The following is a 12,094-nucleotide window of genomic DNA, read 5'->3' as shown; positions in this document are numbered from 1 at the left end:
GGCTGAGCCTGAACTGAACTTCCTCAGTGGTAGGGAGGCGAGCAGGCCAGAGGTGGATGAACGCAGTGCCCTTGTTTGGGTGTAGGGCCTGATCAGAGCCTGGAGGTACTGAGGTGCCGTTCCCCTCACAGCTCCGTAGGCAAGCACCATGGTCTTGTAGCGGATGCGAGCTTCAACTGGAAGCCAGTGGAGGGAGCGGAGGAGCGGGGTGACGTGAGAGAACTTGGGAAGGTTGAACACCAGACGGGCTGCAGCGTTCTGGATGAGTTGTAGGGGTTTAATGGCACAGGCAGGGAGCCCAGCCAACAGTGAGTTGCAGTAATCCAGACGGGAGATGACAAGTGCCTGGATTAGGACCTGCGCCGCTTCCTGTGTGAGGCAGGGTCGTACTCTGCGGATGTTGTAGAGCATGAACCTACAGGAACGGGCCACCGCCTTGATGTTAGCTGAGAACGACAGGGTGTTGTCCAGGATCACGCCAAGGTTCTTAGCGCTCTGGGAGGAGGACACAATGGAGTTGTCAACCGTGATGGCGAGATCATGGAACGGGCAGTCCTTCCCGGGAGGAAGAGCAGCTCCGTCTTGCCGAGGTTCAGCTTGAGGTGGTGATCCGTCATCCACACTGATATGTCTGCCAGACATGCAGAGATGCGATTCGCCACCTGGTCATCAGAAGGGGAAAGGAGAAGATTAATTGTGTGTCGTCTGCATAGCAATGATAGGAGAGACCATGTGAGGTTATGACAGAGCCAAGTGACTTGGTGTATAGCGAGAATGGGAGAGGGCCTAGAACAGAGCCCTGGGGGACGCCAGTGGTGAGAGCGCGTGGTGAGGAGACAGATTCTCGCCACGCCACCTGGTAGGAGCGACCTGTCAGGTAGGACGCAATCCAAGCGTGGGCCGCGCCGGAGATGCCCAACTCGGAGAGGGTGGAGAGGAGGATCTGATGGTTCACAGTATCGAAGGCAGCCGATAGGTCTAGAAGGATGAGAGCAGAGGAGAGAGAGTTAGCTTTAGCAGTGCGGAGCGCCTCCGTGATACAGAGAAGAGCAGTCTCAGTTGAATGACTAGTCTTGAAACCTGACTGATTTGGATCAAGAAGGTCATTCTGAGAGAGATAGCGGGAGAGCTGGCCAAGGACGGCACGTTCAAGAGTTTTGGAGAGAAAATAAAGAAGGGATACTGGTCTGTAGTTGTTGACATCGGAGGGATCGAGTGTAGGTTTTTCAGAAGGGGTGCAACTCTCGCTCTCTTGAAGACAGAAGGGACGTAGCCAGCGGTCAGGGATGAGTTGATGAGCGAGGTGAGGTAAGGGAGAAGGTCTCCGGAAATGGTCTGGAGAAGAGAGGAGGGGATAGGGTCAAGCGGTCAGGTTGTTGGGCGGCCGGCCGTCACAAGACGCGAGATTTCATCTGGAGAGAGAGGGGAGAAAGAGGTCAGAGCACAGGGTAGGGCAGTGTGAGCAGAACCAGCGGTGTCGTTTGACTTAGCAAACGAGGATCGGATGTCGTCGACCTTCTTAGGTAGCATAAATAGCATGTTTTCATTTAATTTATATTACTCTCTCTACTTGTCCACTCATTCACTTTTTTATGGCTGGACAACTTTTAGAATGCCAGGACTTAACATTTCTCAAGAGATTGACTAAGTGCCCAGGATAGGTCAGTATGTATTCTCAAACCTTTCTTCTCTCTACTCCTCTCTCAGGAAATTGACGAGTGTGGCTCTCTGCTGGAGAAGGAGTCTGTTGCCCTGAGCCCTCAGCTGGGGACCCTCAGAGTTCTGCACCTCCACGCAGGCCTCGGAGGGGCTACCCAGCGCGTCTATGAAGCCGAGCCAGACGGGGCTTCTGGGGACACGGAGGGGTCCAATGGGTCTGAAGGACTGGAAGGGCCAGGGATAGGGGCGGGGACGGGAGCGAGGCGCAGGGTCATCCTCACAGACACCCTGGGGGAGGCCTCCTTCTCTCTATCTGGAGTCCGCTATGTCATAGACACAGGCATGCAACTCAAGACCGTGAGTACTCATTTATTAGAGATAGGAAGGAGGAGGAGTATGTGTGGCACTATCCTACACAGCGGGCACATATCCAATTGTATTAGTCACATGAAATGCTTACTACGAGCCTCTAACCGACCTAGCAGTTTCAATAATTACGGATAAGAATAAGAGATAAAAGTAACAAGTAAGTAAAAAGCAGCACTAAGAAATAACAATATAAACCAAGTCGGTACAGAGTCAATATGCACCGGTTAGTTGAGGTAGTATGTACATGTAGGTAGAGTAAATTAAAGTGACTACAGTTGAAGCCGCCACGACCAGGCAGACGTATATTCCAAATAGTATCCTTAAAGTTTGTAGAAACATGTCAAACGTTTTTTATAATCAATCCTCTGGTTGTTTTTACAATATATAATCGATAATATTTCAACCGGGACTGTAGCTTCTTCAATAGGAGAGAGAGAGAAAATGTCTGCTCCAAGCTGTTGCGCATGCAAAACGCTGCTGGCACCCAGACATACAATGATGTGATGTGATCTTTCTCACTTAGTTTCAGGCTTTTATTTTGAAAAATATGTCTAAAGACTGTTCACACCATGGGGAAGCCATAGGAAAAGGAATCTGGTTGATATCCCTTTAAATGGAGCGAAGGCTGGCAATGGAACAGAGAGCTTTCAGGAAAAAACGGGTTGGATTTCCCACAGGTTTTCGCCTGCAATATCAGTTTTGTTATACTCACAGACAATATTGTGACAGTTTTGGAAACTTTAGAGTGTTTTCTATCCTAATCTGACAATTATATACATATTCTAGATTCTGGGCCTGAGAAATAGGCAGTTTCATTTGGGTATGTTTTTCATCCAAACATCAAAATACTGCCCCCTACACTCAACAGGTTAACATGTTGGTATTACAGACTCGGACAGGGAGAGGTTGAAAATGTCAGTGAAGACACTTGCTAGTTGGTATGCGCATGCTCGCAGTACACGTCCAGGTTAATCCGTCTGGCCCTGTGGTCTTGTGAATGTTGACCTGTGTAAAGATCTTATTCACATCGGCTGCGGAGAACATGATCACACAGTCTTCCGGTACAGCTGGTGCTCTCATGCATGTTTCAGTGTTATTTGCCTTGAAGCGAGCATAGAAGTAGTTTAGCTCATCCGGTAGGCTCGTGTCACTGGGCAGCTCTCGGCTGTGCTTCCCTTTGTAGTCTGTAATGGTTTGCAAGCCCTGCCACATCCGACGAGCATCAGAGCCGGTGTAGTACGACTCGATCTTAGTCCTGTATTGACGCTTTGCCTGTTTGATGGTTCGTCCGAGGGCATAGCGGGATTTCTTAGAAGCTTCTGGGTTAGAGTCCCGCTCCTTGAAAGCGGCAGCTCTAGCCTTTAGCTCAGTGCGGCTGCTGTCTGTAATCCATGTCTTCTGGTTGGGGTATGTACGTACGGTCACTGTGGGACGACGTCATCGATGCACTTATTGTTGAAGCCAATGACAGATGTGGTGTACTCCTCAATGCCAATGCCATAGCAAAACAGTCCTGTAGCTTAGTATCTTCTTCATCTGAACACTTTTTTATTGACCTAGTTACTGGTGCTTCCTGCTTTAATTTTTGCTTGTAAGCAGGAATCAGGAGGATGGAATTACGGTCTGATTTGCCATGTGGAGGGCGAGCTTTGTATGAATCTCTGTGTGTGGCCACAATAACCACAATGCTGCATAACCTCAATAGACTATTGAGGTGCACCCAGTCCCAGTGCCATGCATAACCTCCCACTCTTCCTGCCTCCGTCTCATAGGTTTACAACCCTCAAATTAGAGCGGACTCCCAGGTCCTGCGTCCCATCAGCCGGCAGCAGGCAGACATGCGGACGCAGAGGGTAAACAGTGACCTACCAGGTAGGTTAAGGTCAATCAAATCTGTTATAAGAAATCATCATGGACAGAAGGGACATACAAAGCTGTTTACAGGACTAATTTCCTCTCTCTGTGTATTCTTCTGAACCCTCTCTCCTGTCCCTCCAGGTCTGTGTTTACGTCTGTACCCCCAGGCTCTGTATGAAGAGGGCATGGAGGAGACCCGCAGCCCGGGGGTGGTGGAGGAGAACCTCAGTCACCTGGTGCTGCTGCTCAAGAGGCTGGACATCGCCGACATGGGCCAGTGCAAGTTCCTAGACAGGCCTGGTAAGGAGGGCCGTGCGTCATCTAGCTATTTCAGCCCTGTTTCCTTTGAATGAATAAAGTGCACCTTGAACCAGACCTGGGTTCAAATACGTGTGTTTTTGAGTATATGGTATTTAAAATACTTTTTTCTTTGGATTTGACTATTTTCAATTACACTGCACAAAAACAAGTACTTTTATTTCAGTATTTGAATGGTTATTTGTAAAAGCCAAATAGTCTACACAATTGTATTTTCAAATGCTTATTTCAAATACTATTTTCTAATACCTAGCTTAAATGCATTTGACTCAGTGTATTTTAGTATTTTCAAATACTTTCCAAGTGTATTTGCAAATACATAAAAATATTCAACTACTTGTCTTTTCAAATAAAATGTATCTGAATACTTACTTTGAATGTATGTAAAAGTAATTGAGATTTGTTTTAAATACATTTGAACCCAGGTCTGCCTTGCATTCATGGGATTCATGTAGCATTCATGTTTTTACTAGGTGTCTTCTATTTTGTGATATCAGGCAAAATATAAGATCTTTCCATATCCGTCACTTTCTTCAACCCTGTTTTATTCACTCTCTCTTTTATTCTCCCCCCCCCCAGCTCCAGAGGCTCTGATGCAGGCTCTAGAGGACCTGGACTACCTGGCAGCACTGGATGATGATGGGAACCTATCTGAGGTGGGCATCATTATGTCAGAGCTGCCCCTGGAGCCCCCTCTGGCTAAGGCCCTCATCGCTGCCTGCGAGTTTGACTGTGTCAACGAGCTGCTCACCATCGCTGCCATGCTCACAGGTACACACTGCACACACATACACTGTCCAAGGTGCTTAGTACTGGCTGTAAAATGAGCCTTTACTAACCCTTTTTACATGCATTACAGAATATTGCTTTGTTTTGTTTCTATAACTTAACTTCATTTAAATTCTCCACCTGTGTGTGTTCCCAGCTTCCCCCTGCTTTGTGACCCCCACACCCCAGAGAGAGGAGGCAGCAGCCACTCACAGACGCCCCTGTTGCACAACGAGGGAGACCACCTCACCCTCATCAACATCTACAACGCCTACATACAGCGTGAGACCATATATCACACACACACACTGGATCTACACACATAGGCATGGAACAGACATGCATTTCACACTATCTCTACTCCTTGAATATTAATATGTGTGTTTCTCTGATTAATATTTTAGACAATGAGGATGATGCCTGGTGTACTACCAACTTCCTGAACCCCGCCGCATTACGATTGGCTGTGGTGATCAGGGCAGAGCTGCTGGAGGTGATGCAGCGAATAGAGTTGCCCGTCTCACCTCCTTCCTTTGGTTGCCAAGACAACTGCACTAATATCAAGCGTGCACTCATCTCAGGGTTCTTCCTCAAGGTAAAAGGACTCATCAGTCCACTTCTCCATTTAAGATGTCATTTAGTTTGTACGTGTCAAACATTTGTTTTTGTCTACAAATATAGACCTTAACCTTTCTCTCTAGCCTCCCCCTATTTCTTCCTCATCTCGTTGTCCTTCTCTTACTGTCTGTCAAAATGTTCACATTCTCCTCTCTTTACATTCTGGTGTGTCTCTCTCTGTCTTTTGCCCACCCCCCCAAGTCTCTCCAGTCCTTTCTGTATTTGTTTCCCTCGATCTCATTTGATTTCATCTTCTCCCTTCCCCTCTCCTCTCTTTTTCAGGTAGCTCATGATGTGGACGGCTCAGGTAACTACCTCCTGTTGACTCACCGTCACGTGGCTCACCTCCACCCCTTCTCCTCCTATCTGTGTCGCCGTCCGCGCCTCAACCCCCCCTCCTGGGTGCTCTACCACGAATTCACCATCTCCCATGACAACTGCATCTGCACCGCCTCCGAGGTGCACCCCCACATGTGAGTAACCCTAAAATGTTTTGTGCACTTTTGTTGTTGAGAAAATCCATGTACAGTTGAAATCGGAAGTTTACATACACTTTGGTTGGAGTCATTAAAACTCGTTTTTCAACCACTCCACAAATTTCTTGTTAACAAACTATAGTTTTGGCAAGTCGGTTAGGACATCTACTTTGTGCATGACACAAGTAATTTTTCCAACAATTGTTTACAGACGTATTATTTCACTTATAATTCACTGTATCACAATTCCAATGGATCAGAAGTTTACATACACTAAGTTGACTGTGCCTTTAAACAGCTTGGAAAATTCCAGAAAATGATGTCATGGCTTTAGAAGCTTCTGTTAGGCTAATAGACAATTTGAGGTGTACCTGTGGATGTATTTCAAGGCCTACCTTCAAACTCAGTGCCTCTTTGCTTGACATCATGGGAAAATCAAAAGAAATCAGCCAAGACCTCAGAAAAAAATTGTAGATCTCCACAAGTCTGGTTCATCCTTGAGAGCAATCTCCAAATGCCTCGATCTCCAAACATACCTCGTTCATCTGTACAAACAATAGTATGCAAGTATAAACACCATGGGACCACGCAGCCGTCATACCACTCAGGAAGGAGACGCGTTCTGTCTCCTTGAGATGAACGTACTTTGATGTGAAAAGTGCAAATCAATCCCAGAACAACAGCAAGGGACCTTGTGAAGATTCTGTCGGAAACAGGTACAAAATTATCTATATCCACAGTAAAATGAGTCCTATATCAACATAACCTGAAAGGCCACTCAGCAAGGAGGACGCCACTGCTCCAAAACCGCCATAAAAAAGCCAGACTACGGTTTGCAACTGCACGTGGGGACAAAGATCGTACTTTTTGGAGAAATGTCCTCTGGTCTGATGAAACAAAAATAGAACTGTTTGGCCATAATGACCTTAGTTATCTTTGGAGGAAAAGGGGGGGCTTGCTAGCCGAAGAACACCATCCCAACCATGAAGCACAGGGGTGGCAGCATCATGTTGTGGGGGTGCTTTGCTGCAGGACGGACTGGTGCACTTCACAAAATAGATGGTATCATGAGGGAGGAAAATTGTGGATATATTGAAGCAACCTCTCAAGACATCAGTCATGAAGTTAAAGCTTGATCACAAATGGGTCTTCCAAATGGACAATGACCCCAAGCATATTTCCAAAGTTGTGGCAAAATGGCTTAAGGACAACAAAGTCAAGGTATTGGAATGGCCATCACAAAGCCCTGACCTCAATCCTATAGAAAATGTGTGGGCAGAACTGAAAGGTGTGTGTGAGCAAGGAGGCCTACAAACCTGACTCAGTTACACCAGCTCTGTCAGGAGGAATGGACCAAAATTCACCCAACTTATTGTGGGAAGCTTGTGGAAGGCTACCCGAAACGTTCAAGTTAAAATATATAAAGGCAATGCTACCGAATACTAATTTAGTGTATGTAAACTTCTGACCCACTGGGAATGTGATGAAATATATAAAAGCTGAAATAAATAATTCTCTCTACTATTAATCTGACATTTCACATTCTTAAAATAAAGTGGTGATCCTAACTGACCTAAGACAGGGAATTGTTACTAAGATTTAATGTCAGGATTTGTGAAAAACTGAGTTTAAATGTAGTTGGCTAAGGTCTATGTAAACTCGACTTCAACTGTAGATAGTGTGTAATGTACACTAACCCTGAACTTCATTCGGACATCCTCATAGTGGTGTCTTTTAGAGGTCGACCGATTAATTGGAATGGCCGATTTAATTAGGGCTGATTTCAAGTTTTCATAACAATCTGAGATCGGTATTTTTGGGCGCCGATTTGAATAAAATAAAATAAAATGTGTACCTATATTTAACTAGGCAAGTCAGTTAAGAACACATTCTTATTTTCAATGGCGGCCTAGGAACGGTGGGTTAACTGCCTTGTTCAGGGGCAGAACGACAGATTTTCAGCTTGTCAGCTCGGGGGATCCAATCTTGCAACCTTACAGTTAACTAGTCCAACGCAATAACGAACTGCCTCTCTCGTGCACTCCACAAGGAGCGCTGTTACGCGAATGCAGTAAGTGAAGGTAAGTTGCTAGCTAGCATTAAACTTATAAAAAACAATCAATCATAATCACTAGTTAACTACACATGGTTGATGATATTACTAGATATTATCTAGCGTGTCCTGCGTTGCATATAATCTGACTGAGCAGACAAGCATACAAGTATCTAAGTATCTAACTGAGCGGTGGTAGGCAGAAGCAGGTGCGTAAACATTCATTAAAACAGCACTTTCGTGTGTCAAGCATTGCACTGTGTATGACTTCAAGCCTATCAACTCCAGAGATGAGGCTGGTGTAACTGAAGTGAAATGGCTAGCTAGTTAGCGCGAGCTAATAGCGTTTCAAACGTCACTCGCTCTGAGCCTTCTAGTAGTTGTTCCCCTTGTTCTGCATGGGTAACGCTGCTTCGATGGTGGCTGTTGTCGTTGTGTTGCTGGTTCGAGCCCAGGGAGGAGCGAGGAGAGGGACGGAAGCTATACTGTTACACTGGCAATACTAAAGTGCCTATAAGAACATCCAGTAGTCAAAGGTTAATGAAATACAAATGGTATAGAGGGAAATAGTCCCATAATTCCTATAATAACTACAACCTAAAACTTCTTACCTGGGAATATTGAAGACTCATGTTAAAAGGAACCAGCAGCTTTCAAATGTTCTCATGTTCTGAGCAAGGAACTTAAACGTTAGCTTTCTTACATAGCACATATTGCACTTTTACTTTCTTCTCCAACACTTTGTTTTTGCATTATTATTATTATTATTATTATTTTATTTTTTTTGAATTTTACCCCATTTTCTCCCCAATTTCGTGGTATCAATTGTTTAGTAGCTACTACATTGTCTCATTGCTACAACTCCCGTACGGGCTCCGGAGAGACTGACCCGACACCCTTGATTTACACACAAAATATTATATTATTTCAACACATTGGAAACCCACTAGCATACAAAGAACAAACAACAGTAACAAAAACTGGATTCTAAAGCTCCGTACAATGGTAGATCGCCCTGTTTAAACCTAACTGAGCCCTGCGAATCACATGTCCAGTCCACATCAAGTCAGCTTCTATGATTGGGAACTTCGACAGAGAGATCCTAGGTCAACCAATAGTTTCTACTGAAGAGATGGGTGCTGGTGGAAGGTTGAAAGTCATGCGTCCTCCGATGCACAGCCCAACCAAGCCGCACCGCTTCTTAACACAGCGCGCATCCAACCCGGAAGTCAGCCGCACCAATGTGTCGGAGGAAACACCGTGCACCTGGCAACCTTGGTTAGCGCGCACTGCGCCCGGCCCACCACAGGAGTCGCTGGTGCGCGATGAGACAAGGATATCTCTACCGGCCAACCCCTCTCTAACTCGGGCGATGCTAGGCCAATTGTGCATCGCCCCACGGACGTCCTGGTCACGTCCAGTTACGACAGAGCCTGGGCGCGAACCCAGGGTCTCTGGTGGCAAAGCTGGCGCTACAGTACAGCGCCTTTAACCACTGCGCCACCCGGGAGGCACTGTTTTTGCATTATTTAAACCAAATTGAACATGTTTCATTATTTATTTGAGGCTAAATTGATTTTATTGATGTATTATATTAAGTTAAAATAAGTGTTCATTCAGTATTGTTGTAATTGTTATTATTACAAATAAATAAAAATTGTCCGATTAATCGGTATCGGCTTTGAAAAATCATAATCGGTCGACCTCTAGTGTCTTTACTTCCTTTTGGAATACTAGTCCTCTGATGTACAGTTTACTGTTTATCATCTGTCAGAGGATAGTGGTGCATACCAGGTTGTCTTTTGTGATCAGATCGCACATGATCAGATCGCACAATGAAAAGCATTAAACTTCTCTGGAACCAGGACAATATGATATAGCAATCTTCTGAGATGTGCACATGTCATTACATTGAGGTAAACTAGGCATTTAAGTGCATTACTTTGGTAACCTTGGCCTATTAATGTTTCCTGTGCAGGTTGGTGGAGCTGGCCCCTCTGTACTACCTAGGCAACTTGCCGTCCAGCGAGGGACGGGACCTTCTGATGGAGCTGAGACAGAGTCTGCTGCCCCCAGAGGAGGTACAAGAGAGGGGCCCAGAAGGAGTCTATGACACACGCCACATTGAGGAACACTTAGACAGGACCGGAGATCCACGTAATCAAGACAGTACTGAGCTGTGTGTCATACAGTGACGGGAATGGTGTGGGCAACCAAAAGCAGAACCAAGAGAGGAGAACCTGAGAGAAGGGACTTGGATGCACTATGCAGGATACTCTCAAGTTTTACCAGGAATACACCATAGATCTATACTGTACTATTGCATGGACAGTTGATGAGGGAGAGTACGTACAGTACACTATCCAGCCATACAACATTGTATGGAGGCAGTTGTTTCAATCTGAGTGAATAAGGGCTCACCTACAGGTGTTAGTGACATTTTTCTTAAATGAGATTAAATGCATTTCTTTCTTTTTTGCACATGAAAATGTGTGAGTTAAGGGCAATTTCAGACTGAACCTACAGAGTTCCTATAAAACAAACTGTATACTGGTATGCAAAGTAATATATATTGGGAATTATACATTGCCATGAATGTTGACTATTCTGCAAGAGTCCCTGATACTTCACTGAAGAGACAGTCAGCTGTCAATAAGTGGACATGCATTCTTTCAATGATGACTGGCATTGATGCTGTCACTTCCAGGGAATTTGTGTTTTTGACTATTGTGGCACCAGCACCCATCTCTTCAGTAGAAACTATTGGTTGACCTAGGATCTCTCTGTCGAAGTTCCCAATCATAGAAGCTGACTTGATGTGGACTGGACATGTGATTCGCAGGGCTCAGTTAGGTTTAAACAGGGCGATCTACCATTGTACGGAGCTTTAGAATCCAGTTTTTGTTACTGTTGTTTGTTCTTTGTATGCTAGTGGGTTTCCAATGTGTTGAAATAATATAATATTTTGTGTGTAAATCAAGGGTGTCGGGTCAGCCTCCCTCTATCTAATAAATATTTTAAATATATTTTGAACATGAAATGAAAGGTTTATCTGTTGAATTTAAGCTTGAAATGGTTAACTACTTCATGTTATACATTCAGCCCTTCAATTATTGAGGGACAATCTGTGGTCGGTGAAACAACATCGCATCCAGGTTTCTCACCCAAGTAAACAAGGGGAATTTGGGAAATAAGTTCATTAGGATAGCATAATAAAAGTAGACATTTTGTTTAGTAAAATATGCAATATTTACTGCTGGTCAATGGCCTCCCACACGATGGCATAGTTGATATATCGCTGTTCAATGGCTTATAAATGCCTCATGGCAAAAGAGCTTGCCAGTTTGTAGTCCTAAAAAAATGAAATTAGTTACCACTGGTTTATTCAGCCATTCCTATGGGGAAATTTATGTAGAAATAATAGGGGGTTTGGATAAACTCGGTTAAGAGGCTTAGGAGATCTTATACGTTTTGTTTTATGAGTTACAATTATATATATTGTTTTAATTACGCAGGGCCAATTGTGCACCACCCTATACATTGTTAGTTAAGATGACCTTTATGAATTATGTAGCCTTGATGTGTTTTTTTCGAATATACAAATGCTCCAAAATTCACAATGTGACAGTTGATGAAGATTATCTCAAAGAATAAAATGTATAAGATCTCCATTCATTTTCGCATAGGCTTTGTCCAACGAACCATGGCGGAGTTAGTGCCTACAAAAAAACAGCATTTGTTTGCTATCTATAGCCTGTCGGTGTAACCGGTGTGAAATGGCTAGCTAGGCAGGCTAGTAGCATTTCAATCTGTGACATCACTTTCTCTGAGACCTTGGAAGTAGTTGATTCCCTTGCTCTGCAAGGACAGCAGCTTTTGTGGAGTGATAGGCAACGAATACTTTGAGGTTGAATGGTTCAAGCCCAGGTTGGGGCGAGGGGGTATTCAACTCTTACCAGTGGAGAATGGTGGTAGG

At 44.7% G+C, this 12,094-nt stretch overlaps 1 protein-coding gene across 1 annotated transcript in view; it reads left to right on the top strand.

The window, feature by feature from the left end:
* The window catches only part of LOC115101196 (ATP-dependent RNA helicase DQX1-like), a 28,806-nt gene extending 17,662 nt beyond the window's left edge, over positions 1 to 11,144 (top strand). Inside the window, 9 exon segments of the mRNA XM_029620497.2 lie at positions 1,708 to 2,016; positions 3,801 to 3,900; positions 4,027 to 4,185; positions 4,783 to 4,974; positions 5,129 to 5,176; positions 5,179 to 5,253; positions 5,376 to 5,566; positions 5,872 to 6,062; positions 10,097 to 11,144. Coding sequence (XP_029476357.2) covers positions 1,708 to 2,016; positions 3,801 to 3,900; positions 4,027 to 4,185; positions 4,783 to 4,974; positions 5,129 to 5,176; positions 5,179 to 5,253; positions 5,376 to 5,566; positions 5,872 to 6,062; positions 10,097 to 10,313 — 1,482 coding nt within the window. The 3' untranslated portion in view covers positions 10,314 to 11,144.
* The last annotated feature ends 950 nt before the right edge of the window (positions 11,145 to 12,094 follow it).

This window comes from Oncorhynchus nerka, linkage group LG19 (genome assembly GCF_034236695.1).
Source record: "Oncorhynchus nerka isolate Pitt River linkage group LG19, Oner_Uvic_2.0, whole genome shotgun sequence".
NCBI lineage: Eukaryota > Metazoa > Chordata > Actinopteri > Salmoniformes > Salmonidae > Oncorhynchus > Oncorhynchus nerka.
This window is presented reverse-complemented; position numbering and strand designations above follow the sequence as displayed.